Raw genomic sequence first — 19,390 nt, 5'->3', positions numbered from 1 at the left:
ACTTCCAACGGTAAAGACCTCGCAAAGAGTAATTTATCATTTCAGATAGTAGTTTACATGGGGCAAATCAAATACATTCTAGACATATATTGTCCAATCAAAGCCAAAAATAAAGCTCCTCCCAAGATCTAGTTGAATACAGTTAAGCTAAAATCTAACGGGAAACAGGCATGGCTCAGATAGTAGAACAAAGTAAAGCATTAACTAAACGTTCAAAGATGCAACACTCGGTACTCCAACTTTAACATGTAAATCCATCAGCTTCATTCAGCTCTTGCATTGTGTTAGTCATCGTGCCATTGTTTTCTTCAGGAAAAGTGTTGGCTGCAAAAAGGGAAATTGACAAAAACACTCAGCATCTGAAAAATCCAAAGCCAACAAGATAACATTTGTGTTTCGGTGTCACCTTGACTAGGCCTTGGCATGCTGTCGGCCGGATGACAGAACAAACTCTATACATAAATCTTTGCTACTAAAAAGTCACTAATCCAGTAAGAAATTCACATAACACCTTTCAGTCAGTTATTGCTCCAAATTTGCATGTCCTGATTTCCATTCTCCAACATGAGAATCACCAACAGGACCGCTGCTCCGCTTAACAAAGTGACCACTGCGACGTGAGTGATTCTGACCCTGTTCCCTGTCCCTTGGTCCAGAAGCTGCATTACCCTCCTGCACTTCTTCAACATTAGATTTCTGCTGGAACAAATCAATAGGCTTACTATGGGATCCAACTGGCTGATATTCAAGTCGGATGTTATTCTTTCTCTTTTCTCCATTAGTGCTAAGGTTTGGTTTGACATCTTGCCTAGAATCCCTTCCTCTGTAAATCACTTCTTGCCCTCTAGGGAACCGACCATTTTTCAGCTGTCCTCGCCAGTGTGGTGCTTGACTGATCTGATCAGTCTGAGCTTCTACTTCTGATGTAACTTTATCTGATACATCTTTGTTAACTACATGGATATGCTCATTTGTAGAATCCGTCACAAACTTCTCTGCTATATCCCCTTCATGGCATCGTTCATTCGTGATATCACCAATACAGCAATTCTGAACTTCAACACTATTTTTGTCAAGCACAGTACTCCCATAACCTTGAGACGGAAGGTCCTTGTCAAACACATCACAATGAGAAACAACCCCTTGACCATTGTTGCTCCCACTTCCCTTCTGATGGCTTTGGGCATAGCTGTGAGGTTTTGGTTTCCAGTGAGACCTTGTATGTTCAGAGCCAGAATTCTTGTTCGGCACTTTTGAAGCATTTCTTAGTTCAGCTTGATTGGAATCAGAGACTGAAGATTGGATATAACTACAATCACCTGTGCCACTTTCAATATTTTTATCATGTTGGGCATAATTATTTCTTGCAAATCTATGAATCTTAATCTGCTCCTGCCTTTGTCTACCTGAAGTTCCCTGGTCCCTGATGGAAGCATGAGTTGTTACTGGTTCAGTCAGCACTGAATCAGCATCAGTTATGTTCCAGGCATCAGATTTAAGATGCTTTTCTGGTGGGTTGTCGAGTTTTGGTTGGTGCTGATCAGAGAGCTTTTGAACATGTTCAGCATTACCACAAGAGGTTGGATGTTCACTAAAACTGGCAGAAGATTCAGCTGAACACCTTTGCCGCCAAGAAGCATGCATCCTACCACGCCTGGTAGGCTTGTTAGTCTCCATAATCTTAGTGTCGGAAGTATATTCTGGTATTCCAACTGTTGATCCATCAACTTTTCCCTTGTCAGGAATCTTGATATCAACATTCGGTTTTCCTGATGTATGAAAGGACGCAGCCTGGTTGCGGGAAGAAGGTTGTAAGGTGTTCTCCTGCTGTAATAGTTCTTTGGCGACAGGCTTAGGGATATACCTCTCCATTTCAGCCCTCTTTGATTTCATAACATTGGGCAAATCATTTTCATTCTTTCCAGATGATTGACTGCTAGTTGCATCCAGAAAGTTCTGGTTGCCTTCCTCAGATTGCTCATTCCTGTTTGATTGCTTGGCAGGTGCCCAGATGGTAGCCTCACTCCCTTGAAACTTGTCTACAGGCCTGAGAACTTGCTGGTTTCTTGCTGAGCGCCTAGGAGGTTGGGATTTCCAGTGGTTGCTCATCTTACCATGTGCTTCTTGAGTTACTTTAGACCACCCTTGGTCAGTGGTCCTAAGCACTACATCTGTCAGACTGTGACTTCCCATGGTCTTACTGGAACTTCCAGCTGAAACCATACTAGTTTCAGCAGTCAGTGCTGAGGGATGGATTTTCATATCATCACTAGCACCTTTTTCGGATTTCTCTTCAGTTGCCAAAGATGGTAATGATGAACTCACCGGACTGTCATCCACCTTGTTCTTGTTCCTAGAGTTCCTACCAGTTCTCTTTTTGTGTTGAACAGAGCTATCTTCATAGCGGCACACCCCGTCATTAGTGGATGTCTGTGCATCAACCTCAACAAAATTCTCTGTGTTGTCCATATTACCAGTAACATTTGGCTTCTCACCTGGTAGCTTTCCCTGTGGGATGCTCTGTCTTCTCCTATAACTCATCTGCTTATGCCTCGAAACATTGCTGTTAAGTGAATGTGAGATGCTTCTGTGGGTGATAGATGCTGCAGTATCAGATTGTTGTTCATGTGCTACAGATGGGTGATGAGGAATCATGTATTCTTGAGATGTAACTTCTGAGCCTATGGATATAGAAGGTAACTCAGCTGATGCTACATCTCTAGCTTTAGTATCATTTGCATGAGCAGATGCATCAAAGTTCTCGGCTAAATTTCCATCAATAGGTTCACTGGTTAACATATCAGCTTTAACATCTGTACTTGCTTGTGATCCTTGTTTATTCTGTGTATCACTCGCTGGCAGGGCATCATTCATCTTCTTCACAGTTTGTGCCGACCGCCTGTTCAATTCTTCCAACTTTGCAAGAGCTTTTGCCTTTTGTTCCCTCGTCCGCTCCTCCTCCTCCTTCTGCAGCTGTTCTGCACGCTGTGCAGCTATCTCTTTCAATTTAGATCGCTAAGAGAAACCCAACCAAGTAACATTAGAATAGGTCAGGAAATAATAAAATCTATCAACTCAATATTAACATAATTATTGCCAGTGATGTAAGACCCATAGGCAGTTACCATAGTTAGCTATCATGGTACAACATAGTAATGTATTCTACATGAGCATACATATTATCTCATTGTGGATAGCATATGCTTATAAAGCCAACTTTTCAAGATTCGCCATAGGTCAACTCCTTATACATGCAACATATAATCTACACTCTGAGTTTGACTTTCATCTGTATATTCTATCAAAGATAATATGACAAAGTAAAAACAACAAACAAATTATCCATTAGCATTTACGGAGAAGGCATATAGTAAAAGGAGCAGAAAGTCAAGTTCACTAATCAATTGCTTCTTTCACGTGTAACAAGAAAATGTAAAGTATCATTTTTCCTTAGAACTTCTGGAGAACGGACATCAGTTTTCTGGATTCAAAGATCAATAATTAATTCCAAATTTCCAATACATTAGAGCCTCTTTAATATGATCTATCATTTGCCAATCCATTTTATATAGTCTTCACTCTTCACATAACAATATAGGATCACCCAACAAAATGGAACTGCAATGATTCATTTTCTTCTATTTAGAAAAATAACATTAGCAGGGGCATACTTCTGCTCTAAAACAAGGGTTCTATCAATTAATACTATGTTCATGTAAACCCTCAAAGGAGCCACAGATTAAAAAAAAATGAATGAAAAATTCATCCATAAAAATGGGCCTTTCCTCTTCTGGAACAAACCTAACTACTTCCGCATACTGAATAGTAACTTCTACAGATACAAAATATCTTATGACCAACAATGACGAAAAAGGGCCTGATAATACTCCATACCTGGGTTTTGTAATCAGCTGAATCCAAAGAAGATGGATGTGTATCACCACCAGTTGAACTATGTGAATCCTTTAAAGTAGACTCGTCAGAAGACTGGTTGTACAGATCAGACAACCCAGGGCTAGCTGTTGCCAAAGAATCTCTTTCAGGATGTATTTTTGTCAAGTCATCACCAGCCAGAATATTAGATCTTGATTTAGCAGGATGATCGAATGTGCTTCTTCTGGTATTGGCTCTTTTATGCACATGTGAATGAGTCACTTCAGGTTTCAAAGAATTAGATTTACCAACTTCAGTAACTTCTGGCACTGATGTTCCAAGGACAACTTTACTATCAGTAGGCACTTTTTGGGAGCTTTCTATGGCAGACAAATTCACCTCACAGGAAATTGGGGCTGCCTTAGCAGCAGTCTCAGCTTGAGAAACATTGGAGCATACCACTTTTGCAGGATGATCTGTCTTCACATTGACAACCTTGAACTTGGCCTTGTCCTCTTTGGATGATAACTGCTCAACTTCACTCTGGATATGAGAACTCCGAGCTTTATTATTTAAGCCCTCTATTTTTTCTATGAGTGATGCATTCTTCCTAATAACAGGCTGCTGATCATGTATAACAGAAGTAGTTTTAGGTTTAGTTGACAGAACACCATCATTTGCCTCACAAGGACTCTGTTGCAGTTCTATAGTTACATTGTTCGAAGAGCCTCTCCAGTTACTAGCTGCACTGGGAAGATCTTTTAGATCAGGTTCTGGTTTCAAAGGTACTTTATCTTTTTTGTTATCCATATGCTTCTCAGCTTCCCTCGTTTCTGCTGGCACACTTCCATCAGGATGTGACAGATGAGTTGTTACAACTTGGTCTTTTCTTTCTTGTGCATGACTACTTTCCCAGCCATCATGCTGCTTAAGTAGGACCCTGTATTGTCCATGAGTTCTGTCAGATTCAATTTTCTCATAGGGCACTAATCGATCATGTTTACCAGATCTTCTCTGAAACTGTCCTGGGTCATGCTTGTCATTATGATTTGTGTGTTGGTTAAGAACTATTGGTTGATTGGTCACTCCCATGAAAGGAACATCTCTTTCACCAGTACCACAAAAGTTTGCTCGTGGGGGTCCATAATAGCCATCAAAAGGGATTGGGGTATGGTAAACTCCAGGTGTAGCAGGGAGAACAGGATGACCAGCACCCATATAAGAATTTGGAGGCAGATGAGGATTATATGCCTCCCCAGGCTTAGGGTGGTATCCTCCTTGTCCAGCTCCTGGCCTTAGAGCAGCCTCAGAGTTAAGCTGGAACTGAGGATAGTAAACAAAAGGATCAACAGGAAAACCACCAGGGTTAGCTACTCCTGGTCTATATGGACCACCTGGGGCCCCAACTCTAGGCCAATTACCATCAGGAGGACGAGCCAAAGGCGCACGCCATGAATCAAAATGGTGAGGTGCCATGTTTAAGTTGTATGGTTGTGACTGCTTGAGTTCTCTATGCCAGTTTATATTTGGTTGTGACCCATCTCCAACGTGTGAACTTTTATCTGTATTCAGGGTATCCATGTCCCCATGCTCGCGAGATGCATGTAGATTACAATCTCCTGCAAGAAGAAAACAGAAACCAACATAATCATGAAAAACATTGACATTATATGATAGGACTGAAAGAGGGCAATCACAATGGTAAAACAAGCTATCTTTAATGATTAACTGTCTGGTATGTAAACTAACCATCAACAGGACCTTCTTCACCTTCTTTAGATGTTATATCTCTACCAGAACCAGAAGTAGGACGTCCTTGCAAACTATGGCCTGCTAATTGGATGACAAGTAAGAATTAAGTAGCATGTAACCAAGTATATATTTCCCAGACTTCACATAACTAATACTAATTTATACATAAAAATACTCATAACTCTGCTCATCACAGCCTGTTTCTTCAATTATATTAAATGCACCAAGAATACCTATGAATACCTGCAGTAGAGCTCAAAGAAAAATGATGGTACCAAGTAGTAACCAAAACTCCATTATTTTAAAGTTAATTTCTGCCAAGTGCCAACAGTCAAGCAAAAAGGAAACACGTGTGATTATTTAAATAGTTTACACTTTACACAATGTTTTTATGTTGCAGGAGTAACACTTACGAATCACAGCAGAATATATTAGAGCCTGAAACAGATTCAAATGAGACCCACTCTTTTGCTGACTTTCTTAGTGAAAAGTCTAGCTCTCCACTAATGTACCTAAAGGGTGGCACTAATGTATTCATCTTCAGAATTTCTGAACATTGGAAGTTTGGATGACATTCATGCCTTGACACCATGAAAGATCCATGCTTCAAGAATCATGTAACCAATTGCATTAGCATCTGGCACAAGTCAAATTATCAATTGGAAGGCAATGAATCTCAATTGCACACCATCCCAGTCTAAATCTGATACTCTCTTAGTCTTAGTCGGCAAAGATCACATCTAATGCACTATGGAATATGATTTCACATCTTAGATATATGCCAAAAATAGTGTAATATAACCAATAAAGCCTGCATATTTTATCCCTTGTAAAAGGTCAACATAGAATGTCTCACTTCATCCTGATGGTGTTCCACCTTCGAACAACGTACATTCTTATCACTTAATAACATTTTTTTACTCTAGTTTGTTGCTCATTTCTCTCTTTTTGATTGATAATGTGTACTTGGTTAAATTTCTATCCATAATACCATTGAACTATCAAATTTTACTGTGCCCAAAACAAACAATATAATGAAACTATAAAAAAGAAAAGTAAGATGCTTGTCATGCTCCATCATTAATATAGAAGTTCTACTCATTCGCACTGCCACTCCCAGATCATAAGTACCTAATAACATAGAACTATATAATAGTATATGGAGATCTCTCAGATTCTGAAAGTTGAAGAGTTAGACAATTTATATCACTCCCAAACTTGGAAATCAAATAGAATCTCAAATACAGTAGTGCTTCACCAAACAGCAACACTAATATAAGATTATATACTGCAGACAATAATATTTTGAAAAAGAAATCAGATGCAAAAAGTTAATGGTTCAGTTTAGGATTTTGTTAGTATTGGCACGACAAGATTTAAACGCATGACCTCCTGCTCTGGTATTAAGTTAATTTACTAATTATTCTAAAATTTTATGCTATTTGAGAATGGTAATTTTTATATTTTATATTCTAACTCTCCCTTTCACTTCTAGAATTGAGACATTTTGAGAGGCCCAAAGTGGACTTGTATTAAATAAATGAAGGTTTTATATATTAAAATAATAAATGAGTATGGCAGGGTTTGAACTCAGACATCTATTCTAATACATTGTTGTTCAATTGCTTTCCTCAAAGCAGTGAGAGAATAAAGCAAAAGAAAAAAAAGGAGTATGGCAGGGTTCGAACTCAGACATCTATTCTAATACATTGTTGTCCAATTGCTTTCCTCAAAGCAGTGAGAGAATAAAGCAAAAGAAAAAAAAAAGGACGAAGTTGTTGAATATTCAAAAAATATGCTGCCATCTTTAAGGAGAGCGGAACCTGCGGTGAAGAATGTTGATGAGAGTTTTACACCCAGCTTTGGTAAGAAGATTTGTGATGTTGTAATCCTAGGCCTTGATTAATTAAGGCAAAGCAAAAAGCCTAAGCTTCAGCATGCAGCAGGTTATTTTCTTTGGCAGCTGAGGCACCCAATAAGATTAGATGGCCATTGAATTGTCCTGTGCAGCTCTTTAAGACGGGAAAGAATTGAAAAAAAATAATAATAGAAAATAAACAAAAAAGTAAAGAAGTACATTGCGAAGAAGAGCCTACCATCCAACCTCGCAACTTTCCGTAGATCCCTAAAGTTGTAAAATAAAAACGTTTGCACCACCATTCCTTAGCAAGTGCTTAGTGGAGCTATATGTTTGTTTACTTATCCCAATACTGAACTATGCTGATATAGGTAAGTACAGGTATAAAACACTAAGGATATGTTCCAATTCCACAAAATATCTTAAGAATGCCAAGTTCCAAATGTTATATAGCATAAAATAAAAAAACGATCATCATTCCATCAACAGATATCTTGCTTCTTCAACTAATCAGGTTTTGTCCCACATGAGATGCAGGCATGCAGCGCAGATTCAAGCAGATAACTCTACAATACCAACAAGGTCTAAATAAATATCCAAGTTGGTCCTTACAGTACATGCAACTACAGTATCCTTACAAGCAACTTCTGCATTACAGCAAACAGCATATTATTACTACTTGGCAAAAATGTAAACACAACAACAATGTGAGTGCGATGTCCTAAATTAGTGAAATTGGCTCCATGAACATTTTCCGAAGCCTATCTCTTCAAGATACTGTTTAGACATGAAATTCCTAATCCTTATAGCTAATATATATAATCTACTAGAACATTTGAGAACAGAATTATAGGTCTAATACCTCGTTGAGCATGTAATTCAGAATTCTTTTCCGAGCCAAGAGTTGGAAAATCCCCCGAGGTCAAAGTGAAGCCACTAGATGGTGTAGAGCCCTATAAAATAGAGATCAAATTAGATACTCACAAAGAGATCACGGATTGAGAGAGCAAATAAATGATCAATGAGATAAGACTACAACAATGTAGTACATATCTCACAAAAGCACATTCAAGATTCGAGTATATGAAAGTACCAATTTCTCAGGCATTCCTTTTCCCCATGGAGTTATATTTTCTCCTGAATTTTCTGCAAAACGAGACAGCTGGGAACTACCTGGTCTTGTTTCTGCACTTCGAGGACGAGTCGCAATAACTGATATGTGATTAGACATCAATAAACCTGATGCTGTCGATGGGCGCGAAGTTGGACCCCACGAACAAGAGTCCTGGGATTTGTCACTACCAGCTGTAGAAGGCCGGGTACCACTTCCACCAGAAGACGGGCGCCCATTATGGCTAGGTGAACACACACCTCCATCTGCTTTAGGAGATAATACAGTCGATGAATTCCATGCATTTGATGCTGCAGAAGATGCTCTGGTACCCCAAGTGAGTGTCCCCCTAATATATGCACCAAAGGTCACATAACACCACAATATTGAACTTAAACAAGAATTTTTCAAAATCACTAGAGGACTTAAAACCACAAGGATATTAAACCATTGAGAATTTAATTATACAGAGAAGATAAGAGTGATGGAAAAATATGCTTACTTGGGAACAATTTCCACAGTGGGGTCCAAGCCATTGTTTTCCAACCTTCAAAACTCAAAAGTAAACATGAATTAATTAACAAAATGAAGTTACTATAAATTGTCAACAACTAACATATAACCTATTATTTGAAGAAGAAAAAATAGATATTACCTTTGACTGGGTAAATTAATGGGTTTTGGAACTTTGCCCAAAACCGTCATGCCAGATTTTCGCGAAGAAGCCCATCTGTGAGAATAGGAAATAGAATAAAACTACCATTCAACCCAACATTTTAAACAACATAGGAACTATGAAAGTATTGACAAAGATAGTGATTCTACAATCTCAACAGATAAACTAGAGGAGCAGGTGTAACAAAGAAAAACTATAACAAGATAGATGGATGAAAAAGGTGCACCTATCACAATTTAGATGAATAGTAGACTCATGCAACCATTAAATGGCGGAAGCATCACAAAAAGCTAGGGGCAAAGTGCAGAGATCTTCACATCTATGCCCCTCAAAAAGAGGTAATATGATCTACATATTAACCCCCTTAAGAGTGAATTACATATTACGAGAAATCTCATCCTCATAATCTGATGTTTCTCCAGAAGCCCCATGTTTGTGAGAAAGCATAGATGTGCATGCCACACAGGAATTTCAACTGAATGCTGCATATTCACCCTGACGAGACTCCATAATTTGATATTAGATAACATCATCTATATAAGGGGCATAAACACAAGCCTTCGAGAAGAATATAGGATTGGCCAAGAAAATAAATTGATCAGAAACCAAGATATGCTAGGTCAAATTTTAAGGGAATTTGAATTCATTAAGCACTGATCAGATTCTCAGAATTGATATCAGACTAAGAATAGCTTGAAAATAGGCTTAGTTTCTATTACCTTCGGTCTGCTGTCAGCGCACTTGATGCCATAACTTGAGCAGTGTGTCAACAAGATCGCCAAAGTATATATTTAACCTTGAAAGGATAAATTAACAATGAGGTTAGCTGAATATAGTTCTACAATATTATCCCTTCTCCTTTTTTGCTTTCATTGTCTCAATAAATGATACTTAGCTCAAAGGATATTGCATATTTCAATTTGATACATCATTGAAATCATGGTGTTCTTTCTTCTAATAGGCTTCTCTAATTGTCTTATTTATCATATATCAGAGCCCAAAGGATTAGGAAGTTGAACATTAAAGACAGGATTAAGAAACACCAAATTCTCATAAAAGAGATGGATGGCCTATGAAGTTCCTGAAGCAATATAAATCTTGTACAAAGTATTGCATGCTTCACTCTTCCAGACAAACCCAAAAATTATCACATAATGCACTTGTCGGAAGAGAATTGGATGATGAAAAGATATATCATCAAAAATTTCTAACAATATTTAGTAAATCTTAAGAGTGTTATGGCTTGCTCCTAAGCTGATCTCCATTGTGTTATAACATCTGATTCGAAATCCAGTTTGCAAGAAGACGGATGGAAACAACGAGTCAATTCTACACCAAATCCACCCACTTAATCATCAATGAAAGAAACGATCGACCCTGACACCCATAAATGAAACCATCCAAACCACCTGGATCAACACCACCTAGCGTACGAAATCAACAGAAAATACACGGAGATACACGAATTCCAGATGCGACAGCAGGAGACAGTGGAAAACGAACAAAAATGTTACGATCGCCGTAAACCCTAACTCCACGACCTCGGATCTCAAGCCCTAACCCTAGGAGGGAGGGAGGAGAGAGAATGACTGGTATCCTTACGTGGAAGCGGGTGGCGAGGGGATCGGATCGGCCGGGCGGGCGGTAACGGGAATCGCCGGTAGGTGGGGCCCGCAAATGAGGACAAAGAGAGAGAAGAAAACCGGGGGAGGGGTGTGGGGGGAGAGAGAGAAGGAGCCGAAGCGAGAGAGGCGGAGGCGTAGATATAAAAGGAGAGTGTGAATACGTGCGAAATAAACTATTGGGTAATATCCGTGTTCTATGTTTGGGTAGAACAGCCGGTTCTCTGCTTTATCCCATTCCCTAGTGTTCGAGACGAGACGAGCCGTGCGGAATTGGTAAGATGGTATCCTGGGCCGACACGTGTACTTTTGATGCGCAGGACCCACTTGGGACGAATGGCGTCTAAAGGCGGTGCGGGCCACGTAGGCGAAGCACGTGATCTCACGGGAGCTTGCTTCACGTGATTTGGCGCCCGGGGTGCTACGAGATTCACGGGAGCACTTTGATTTCCGACAAAGATCGCATCGTCACCGTCCACAAACCCGACCAATACGGAATGGGGGTTTCTCGTGTTGCCTTCTAATCGTGACCGTCCAACAAACTCAGACCACCAGGTTTCAATTATGCTTGCTTGTTTTAGAACAGGCTTTATTTTACTTATTCCAGCGGCTCGAAATTTACTCAAATTAAATCTTATTAGCAATTCGAGCTTGACTATTTGCCTTGTGCTTAAAATTAATTGCAAGCTAAATTTGATAGAGCTCGGCTCAATTACACTCCAACACTTCGTAGAAACAAATCAAAATATAACCAACGCCTAGTCGTGCTAATGCACAACTTGAAATCAAATTTGAGCCTTGATCAAGCTTGGCTCGTTTTTTAAGTACAAGTTGAGCTGGCGTGGTTTATACCGACCCATAGGCTTCGAGACCACTCGACTGACAGGAGTTAGGTGAGGGAAGACAAGGGTACTTCAGTAGGTATTTGTATGTGTAATCATCTAATTTTATTTCAAATTGTGTCTGCTCCTTACCTTATGCTTTAGTCATTGATTAAAATTCACTTACTTTTGTTTACGTGTATATACCGCTCTAAGAGTAGAATGCGTTGAGTGTATGTGGAAGAGGAAGGGACTCGTGTCTTTTAGTTAGAAAGAAACAAAGAACTATAGATTAGGCATATATGCAAATATCAAGAGATTTATGGGTAAAATAAAAGATTTTAAAGAGGCAGGCATGCAAAAGAAAACCCGCATTTAAGCAAGTTCACTATATTTCTTTAGTAACAATCTATATTTCGATTCTTCAAACGTTTCTATGCGTGAAACTAGAAGTACATTTCAGAATTGCAAGTATCAACTTGGATAAAAGAAAATGTTCTACAAATTTTGCCAAAGAATCGTTATGGTACTTTTGTGATACTCTTTATACACTAGTGTGTATTACTCTCATGCACCAATTCAAAGCAAGATCGGCCTGCTGCAGCCTTCGTAGTTCATCTGACTTAAGAGTTGCATCAGATGTAAATGCCTAGGTTCTATTTGCTTCAGATCTGGGCCTGGGGTGCTTTTCTTCCTCCTTTTTATCAGATGAGAAAGCAACAACTTTAATTGCCTTGGAGCAAATGGCAGTTGAGACTTCTGGAAGTTCTTCAGTAACAATAACTGTATCAGCCAGTAACAAAGAGAACTTCTCTGTTTTCTCATTGTTCGTCTCAGCTCGCAGATTCTGAAAACCAAGTGAAACATTAAAGACCATCCCTGTCTTGATTGTACGATCATTGTTCGCATTCAAGGCCAACCAAGATTCACAGAACTCAAGGCCAATGCCAGCTCCAGCCGATGTCGTCAGATTAGGGAGAAGCTCTGGACTTTCATTCTCAACCACTGCAACTGCAGCCTGATAAGCTTCACTGACATTCCTGCCTGGCTTCAGGGCAGCTATTGCAGAATCATGAGCCTTTAGGAGAACATCATATGCCTTAATCTGAGCCGGAGTAGCATCAATCAGAAAAGTTCTGGCAATATTTGAGCAATAGCTCTTGTACCTTGAGGCAATTGCACAAATGATAACACTTGTTGGGCCATAGTACAGATCATCGTCATTGCTCAAAGCACATGGCTGGAGATCGAACTTACCTCCACTCTGCAAGATAGGAGGATAGCATATACCAACATCTTCTGCCTTAAGCTTGACCTTGACCTTAGTTGGAACAAGTATAGCCTTCTCTGCGTCGTCCATCAACTCAGAATGAGAGATCCTCTTTTCCTCATCAATGATCTTCTCTAGCTTAGGAACAACAAAATTTTTCATCACACATGATGATAGAAACGCAGCCTTTTTCACACAAATGAGCTCAGTGGCATCTTTGACAGCAAACAAATCAGATAAGCCATTTGTTACATCGCCAATCTCCAATGCCGACTCAGCTAGCTTCTCGAACCAGGTTTCAAGAAGTTTCCCTTCAGGCACCTCCTTCGCAATGTAACCAACGACTGGACTATCTGATTCAGTCTGAGCATGAACTAGGTGTATTATCTCCTCCATCAAGGCGGAACCATCATCGCTCTTAGCCATAACATGTATCACAAGATCGGTCCCAACAGCCTCCTTAGCAGATCCTTTGAGGGTTTCAAGCAGGTTGGCCTTCTTCTGGCTACATAAAAAGTGGATCTGCTTGTCCATGAAAACCATTATGGTTTCTGAGAACTCATAGCCAAGCAACCAGAAGTTGAAAGCTGAGGATTTTCGATACTGAAAATGTTCAGAAGTAGGTGGGTTAGCAATTGCAATAGCATCAGACAAACCCCATAGATCAGATTTATGCTTGCTCCAATGATTGTAAAACTCCTTCAGGCGCTTGCTGAGGTTCTCGAGATCAATCGTATAACCACTAGATTCACCTCCAGGGACCGGTTTTGCGTCAACATTCAGCCTATCAGCCATTTTCACTAAACAGCACACACAAACAACAAATAGCTACTGCTCAAAAGCTGATTAGCTAAATAAGCTTTCTCTGTTCTGTTTTCTTGAAAGGTTTAATAAAAATGAAAACGGGAAATAGGATTGTATAAGGATCTCAATCAATAAAAGCAACAAAACGAAGAAAAAAAATGTATGTCAACAAACATAAAAGGAAGCAGGAGGTACACTTCTAATTAACAACATTCTGAAAGGAAATTAGCTATAATTTTTCGTCCCCTAATCTCCTTAGAACATCTCACAGTACATAGTCACGAAGAAAATAGTAATGTTTCTACTTGATCTCAACAAGTTTTCATCTGACATTTCAAAACTCAAGATGAAATGATCATGTCAAAAAAAAAAAAAAAAAGGATTAGAATCGCACTGAATTATATTACAAATTCAATCGAAGCATGTCAGAGTTTAGACAGACAAAGAGAAAACCTGGAAACCACGGGAGCAAGGGATCATCCGACCAAATTAGAGAAAGAATCGAAGAAAATAGAACATGATCGGCAAAAGAGACGAGGTCTCAAGAAAGGGATTACCTCGCGATTCCGAGTCGCAAGAAGACTGCGTAAAAAATCTTAGAATCGTCTCTTGCACCCAATTCCGCAGCTTCCGGAGACGAGCCCTTGCTCTACCCGAAGCCGGCGGAGAAGAGGAGGAAGGACACGAAGTGTGCGTGCGTGTGTGTGTGTGTGTGTGTGTGTGTGTGTGTGTGTGAGAGAGAGAGAGAGAGAGAGAGAGAGAGAGAGAGAGAGAGAGACGTAGACGATGAGGGGTTGAGGGTTGTAGAAATGTGCGAAGAAAGAAAAGAAACGAGAACGAGAGAGGAGAAACGAAGAACCGGGGGTTTAAAAAGGGTGGAGATGGAGAATGGCGGAAGCTGTAATTTATACCCGCGGCGCAGTTTTAGGAAAGATAAACGGGTCGGATCACGGTTGCTACTAATAGGACCCGTTAGGTATCACCCGAACGAAGAAGTGCCCTCTATAGTCTATTCTCCTCTTCAGCCCATTTTTTATTTTTAATCCGAATAAATAGAAAATATCAGACCAACATTGTACTTCAGCTTTAGCTTACTAACCAATCACATCCACAACCTTGGCGATTGGATACAGTCTGATAGGATTCGTCACTTTCTCTCATCCAATCCCTGTGATAAAACTTATTTCGGAATAAATCCCCTGATATGGATTAGTTGGATCAAGATGGCAAGGAATAGGGAGGCAGGTAAGCTCACAGGTGGTGATCGGATCCTTTCTCATTCATGGTGGAGAGGAGATTCCTCCATATAGGATTTACCGATTTAGGTGTCTCCTGTAACAACCACCACTGTTCCCGGAGACAGAGAGAGAGAGAGAGAGAGAGAGAGAGAGAGAGAGAGAGAGAGAGAGAGAGAGAGAGATGTCTGCAGCTACCTATATCTCAGGGCCAAGCCAACTGACCCACTTGAGAAAGTTAGAGAAAGGAGCCGCCTTTCATCCCCAAAAGGCACTTTTCTCTTTTAGGGGGGGCCTGAGGCAATTCCCAATCGAGTTGTTCTTGAGAAGCTCCTCGTATGGGAGGAGGAGGGGGCCATCGACCTCCAAATCCATCAGGCAGTTCTCCCCAGTCATGGAGTGGCAAGAGTGCAGGTATAACCCCTCAATGCTCATATGCCCATTCTGTCATATTTCGTCGATTTGATTAATTGGCATCATTCATGTGTCGAATTTACTCCTCTTGTTGGATTAGTTGTTCTTGTCATATTGCTGTTCTTGTTTTGATGCCACAAGGCTATTGGTCCAATTGGGTTGATCCAGATGTTATATATGTTTAGTTGAAGATACTGATTTCTTACATATTTTAGGCATCAATTTTGTCTTTATAATATTGGGTTGATATAGATATTATAACTGTGATGTAATTCACTAGTTGATTTACTTTAGTTTGCTTTTTTTAATAACAGAATTTTCTGTCGGATTATTATGGATTTTCCTGAATCCTTCAGATTTTACACATAATCTGATAAAAATGTCAGTTATGCACTGTGATTAATGTTAACCAATTACAAAACATAACTGTATACAGTATTGTCTTTGTTAGGTTTGGGAATTATCAGGTTTGTCTTTAATGTTGACTAGATGATTGCTGTTGCAAAACCATCTTACTATTATTTTTCTTTTCCTCTCCTTTCTTTTCATTTTCATCCAACGGTTTTTGCAAAATGGCTGCAAGCCTTCCCATACTCTAAAATAAATCCGTGAGCCATTGCCAAAGAACGGTAAGCTTCTCAACTTCTCCTACTGGGATGTGCATGTCCCCAGCTACAACCCTCCATGTTAGACTACACAGGAATTCATCATGTCCCCTCTGTTTTTTTTTCAGAGATTTGAATTATTATTTGCAGTAGAAATGAATTAGAATTATATACGAGAAACTGAATATTTAGAAGACAGAATCTTGTATGCATCAACTCGTATGCTTTATAGATAGAGCTATCTGCTGTTTAAATCAATACTTTCTAGATCCATGTTGTTCATATTAACCTGAGCCTCTAATTAAAGACATACTGCATTGACAAGATTGAGATTGACTATAATCATAGTAAACCATATGAAAACTGAATGTTTACTTGCATGCAGCTCTGAGATTGAGGTTGCTGTTCCTTGTTCAGTAGCCTATCAATGTTATTCAGATCGTGAGACCATTCCTCAATGGATGCCATTTATCTCGTCTGTTAAGGTGCTTTCTATCATTTTTGAGTCCATTTCTTCTATTTTCTGATTTGAAACTTTTCTATATCACATGCCTTAACTTTTGTAAGCAGATTACGTGCTGTATGAATAGAAGAACAGGCAGAAAAGGAACTACATATCAAATTATATCTGAAAAACTTTTCTACCAAACAAAAAAGAAAAGAACTTTTGTATCATGGTTTATTTTCTTAATTGCCAGCTCTTCCCACTAGATATTTTCGAATTTCCTTTCTGCCAGGGAGTTGTACTTACCCCATTTCACGAGGTGCTGCCTATGTGAGCCCACGACAATTTTTCAAGTGCATGATAGCCGTGAAGCTTTGATGACTTCATATATAAGTGTTCTTTCTTCTATTGGTGAAATGTTACTGGTTTAGACCAGGCTGTTTTAATTAAATAACTGGACTACTAAATAAATGCAGTAGCCCACTATTTCATAAAGAAGAAAAAAAGCAGACTATTTAGGACTCATAGATGACTTGATATACTTTTACAGAGAACTTTCTTCAGGAAATAACAGGAAGATACCAGAAAATTGAAGTTTCTATTGAAGTCATGCATAAAAGCTCCACTGAAACAATCTTAATTGATACTGCTCTATTGGATGATACTGACAGATTTTACAAGATAAACCTGACTTGTCACGCTGGTCGCTAAAGTATGAGGTGTTTGGTCGTGATGTTGAATTCTCTTGGCTTGCCCGAAATATGCAGGTGAGAATTCAATAAGATTAACCTGCGAGATACTATTTTTCCCTTAGAAGTAAATTCTGTTTATTTGATGTATAACAGCCAATCCCAAATCAGAAGATCCACTGGCGATCTCTAGAAGGTCTTCCCAATAGGTAAAATGCCAAGAAATACTTTAAGCATGAGTTTTCATTTGCATTTATGGTACTTAGAATTTAGAAACTAGATCATTCAAGTTCTTTGTACTTCTGTTGCATTTCAATATAGCCATTTTCTCCATGTTTCCCTTCTTCTTGTCAACTCTGTTGAAATTAATTGCTTTTATCTTGCTTTTTGGTGTGTGTGCCTTTCTAAGACAAGGATAACTCCTCATATAGAAGTTATTGTTTAAGGCTAAGGAGTTATAGAGGAGTTATTATCCTTCCTTTTTCTGAGAGAAGTGGGCAGCGCCGGTTATATATTATTAATAAAATAAAAAGTTATAGAGAAAGGGTTACGGGGAAATGAAGTATGAGAACAGTTCAGAGGAGATCTTGGAGGAAGGGGAAAAGAAGTCCGACGTCTCCAAATCAAAGAGGGATTTGAAACCTGAAGGGGTTTTGGCTTTCTTCGAGAAGATCCTCCTATTCCTTTCCCTCTAGAGTAGACACCATAATACTTTGAAGAGGTGGTCACAGGCTCCACGGAGGTGGATGGGGATTCTCTTCCTTCTCCAAGCAGAACCAATAATCTGAGATGGATGATGCTCCAAGGACTGGAAGCAGAGAGTCCCTTAAGGCTTTTTGAACTCACACCTAGCGGAAGGTGACCAGTAGATTCTGCGATCTCGTACCATAGGGGTCAGGCGGTGGTGCCGTAGTAGCCCTTACGGACTAGAAATTCTCTGGTATGAATATAGTATTTAGGCATTAGACTAAATTGTGACCACTACCTTTCAAAACCATTTGCGTTTTGAGAATGTCTGGTATATTCAGTCAAGCTTTACAATAGACAAATTTCTGCAGCCATTTGAAAATGAAGTAGACAAAAATTTCCACATGCCCTATCTTCCTATTAAGAATGATAAGAAAGCACATGAACTTGGATGGAAGTTTTGGAATTTTACAACTCCTTGTTATCCAAAACTTTCAGTATGATGAAACCAGTCTTGCACGGGGAATTTGAAATTTTATAATTCACTTCATATTATGTTTTTTTAAATCAATTGCTGTCAAAAAAAAATTCTTGTCCTTGCAGGGGTGCTGTTCGATTTTTTCCTATAGGTCCATCTGCGTGTAGAGTCCAAGTGAGTTCAAATGAATTCTAGTTTTTTATTTTATTTCAATTTCTTCTTCCTGATATCATCTCATCGATCATTTGTTGAGATGATTCAGCATCTATTCCTCTCAATATGAATTTTTCCTCATTTTCTTTCCCTGCAATACAGTTGACCGTCTCATATGAAGTTCCTGAAATTTTAGCTCCAGTTGCATCGGTGAGTACACATATAGTATAGCAATCTAATTTTACAAAGCATGATTTCTGTGTGAATCATCTGTATGTGTTCAGGCACTGAAACCCTTCCTCGAAGGATTGCTTGCGAATGGCTTGGAACGTTTTGCCACCGTCGCGAGAGATTATCAAAAAAAGATCCCCCAGCATTGATACTCTTCATTTGAACTTTAATATCCACAAAAGATCAGATTTATGCTCGTTCCAATGATCTGAAAAGTCCTTCAGACGATTGATCAAATCAACCATTTTCGCTAAACAGCGCCAGCAACAAAGGTAGCTGCTGCTCGAATACTGATTAGCTAAATAAGCTTTCTCTGTTCTGTTTTCTTGAAAGATTTAATAAAATTGAATGCCAAAAAAAAAGGAGAAAAGGGACTGTACAAGGATCTCAAACTGTAAGGTATGCCAACAAACAGAAAAGGAGGCAGAGAGTATCTCTTTCTTCTAACAAACAATTAGCAGCAAACTCTGAAAGGAGTTCAGCTATATTTTTTCTTGCCCTGATCTCCTTAGAACGTCTCACAGTACTTAATCAAGAAGCAAAGAGTAATGATTCCATTCAGCAAGTTCTCATCTAAACACTTCAGAACTCAAGCTGAAATGATAATGTCAACAAAAGAATTAGAATCGCACTGAATTATATTATGCATTTCAATTGACAAAAAAG

The 19,390-nt window shown here is 39.2% G+C and overlaps 3 protein-coding genes across 4 annotated transcripts; 1 reads left to right on the top strand and 2 right to left on the bottom strand.

Annotated features, from left to right (window-relative positions):
* Window positions 1-11: 11 nt before the first annotated feature.
* Window positions 12-11,050, bottom strand: LOC140798573 (protein MODIFIER OF SNC1 1-like). Of its 2 annotated transcripts, none has more exons than XM_073152450.1 (10): window positions 10,873-11,050; window positions 9,990-10,066; window positions 9,250-9,324; window positions 9,097-9,141; window positions 8,577-8,943; window positions 8,346-8,436; window positions 5,623-5,703; window positions 3,895-5,492; window positions 407-3,015; window positions 12-324 (listed from the first exon to the last, which is right to left on the bottom strand). In XM_073152450.1, exons 2-9 carry the CDS (start codon window positions 10,019-10,021, stop codon window positions 523-525), a joined length of 4,782 nt encoding a protein of 1,593 aa, XP_073008551.1. In that variant the 5' UTR covers window positions 10,022-10,066; window positions 10,873-11,050; the 3' UTR covers window positions 12-324; window positions 407-522. The 2 variants fall into 2 exon arrangements, with proteins under 2 accessions (XP_073008551.1, XP_073008550.1); XM_073152449.1 differs by having other exon boundaries at window positions 5,623-5,706; window positions 10,873-11,009.
* A 1,170-nt stretch (window positions 11,051-12,220) lies between these two features.
* On the bottom strand, window positions 12,221-14,634 carry LOC140799153 (FACT complex subunit SPT16-like). Its single transcript, XM_073153312.1, has 2 exons — window positions 14,345-14,634; window positions 12,221-13,783 (listed from the first exon to the last, which is right to left on the bottom strand). Exon 2 carries the CDS (start codon window positions 13,776-13,778, stop codon window positions 12,363-12,365), a length of 1,416 nt encoding a protein of 471 aa, XP_073009413.1. The 5' UTR covers window positions 13,779-13,783; window positions 14,345-14,634; the 3' UTR covers window positions 12,221-12,362.
* Window positions 14,635-14,874: 240 nt separating this feature from the next.
* LOC140798758 (uncharacterized) lies at window positions 14,875-19,219 on the top strand. The gene is made up of 7 exons (XM_073152787.1): window positions 14,875-15,436; window positions 16,427-16,526; window positions 17,158-17,253; window positions 17,332-17,384; window positions 18,466-18,514; window positions 18,656-18,703; window positions 18,778-19,219. The coding sequence occupies exons 1-7, from the start codon at window positions 15,207-15,209 to the stop codon at window positions 18,871-18,873; spliced, it is 672 nt and encodes a 223-aa protein (XP_073008888.1). The 5' UTR covers window positions 14,875-15,206; the 3' UTR covers window positions 18,874-19,219.
* The last annotated feature ends 171 nt before the right edge of the window (window positions 19,220-19,390 follow it).

This window comes from Typha latifolia, chromosome 12 (assembly GCF_019914945.1).
Source record: "Typha latifolia isolate L0001 chromosome 12, TyphaL0001v2, whole genome shotgun sequence".
Lineage (NCBI taxonomy): Eukaryota > Viridiplantae > Streptophyta > Magnoliopsida > Poales > Typhaceae > Typha > Typha latifolia.
Note: the sequence above shows the minus strand (reverse complement) of the source record. Positions and strands in the feature narration are given on the sequence as shown.

Bases quoted from the DNA above. Each gene is read 5' to 3' on its own strand.
- LOC140798573 (XM_073152449.1), bottom strand. From the start codon at position 10,021: ATGGCATCAAGTGCGCTGACAGCAGACCGAAG. The intron at 9,325-9,989 runs GTAATAGAAACT...CTATTCTCACAG, and splicing joins GCGCTGACAGCAGACCGAAG to ATGGGCTTCTTCGCGAAAAT. The intron at 8,437-8,576 runs GTACTTTCATAT...TCTATTTTATAG, and splicing joins AAGGAATGCCTGAGAAATTG to GGCTCTACACCATCTAGTGG.
- LOC140799153 (XM_073153312.1), bottom strand. From the start codon at position 13,778: ATGGCTGATAGGCTGAATGTTGACGCAAAACCGGTCCCTGGAGGTGAA.
- LOC140798758 (XM_073152787.1), top strand. From the start codon at position 15,207: ATGTCTGCAGCTACCTATATCTCAGGGCCAAGCCAACTGACCCACTTG. The intron at 15,437-16,426 runs GTATAACCCCTC...ACTTGCATGCAG, and splicing joins ATGGAGTGGCAAGAGTGCAG to CTCTGAGATTGAGGTTGCTG. The intron at 17,385-18,465 runs GTAAAATGCCAA...TTGTCCTTGCAG, and splicing joins CTAGAAGGTCTTCCCAATAG to GGGTGCTGTTCGATTTTTTC.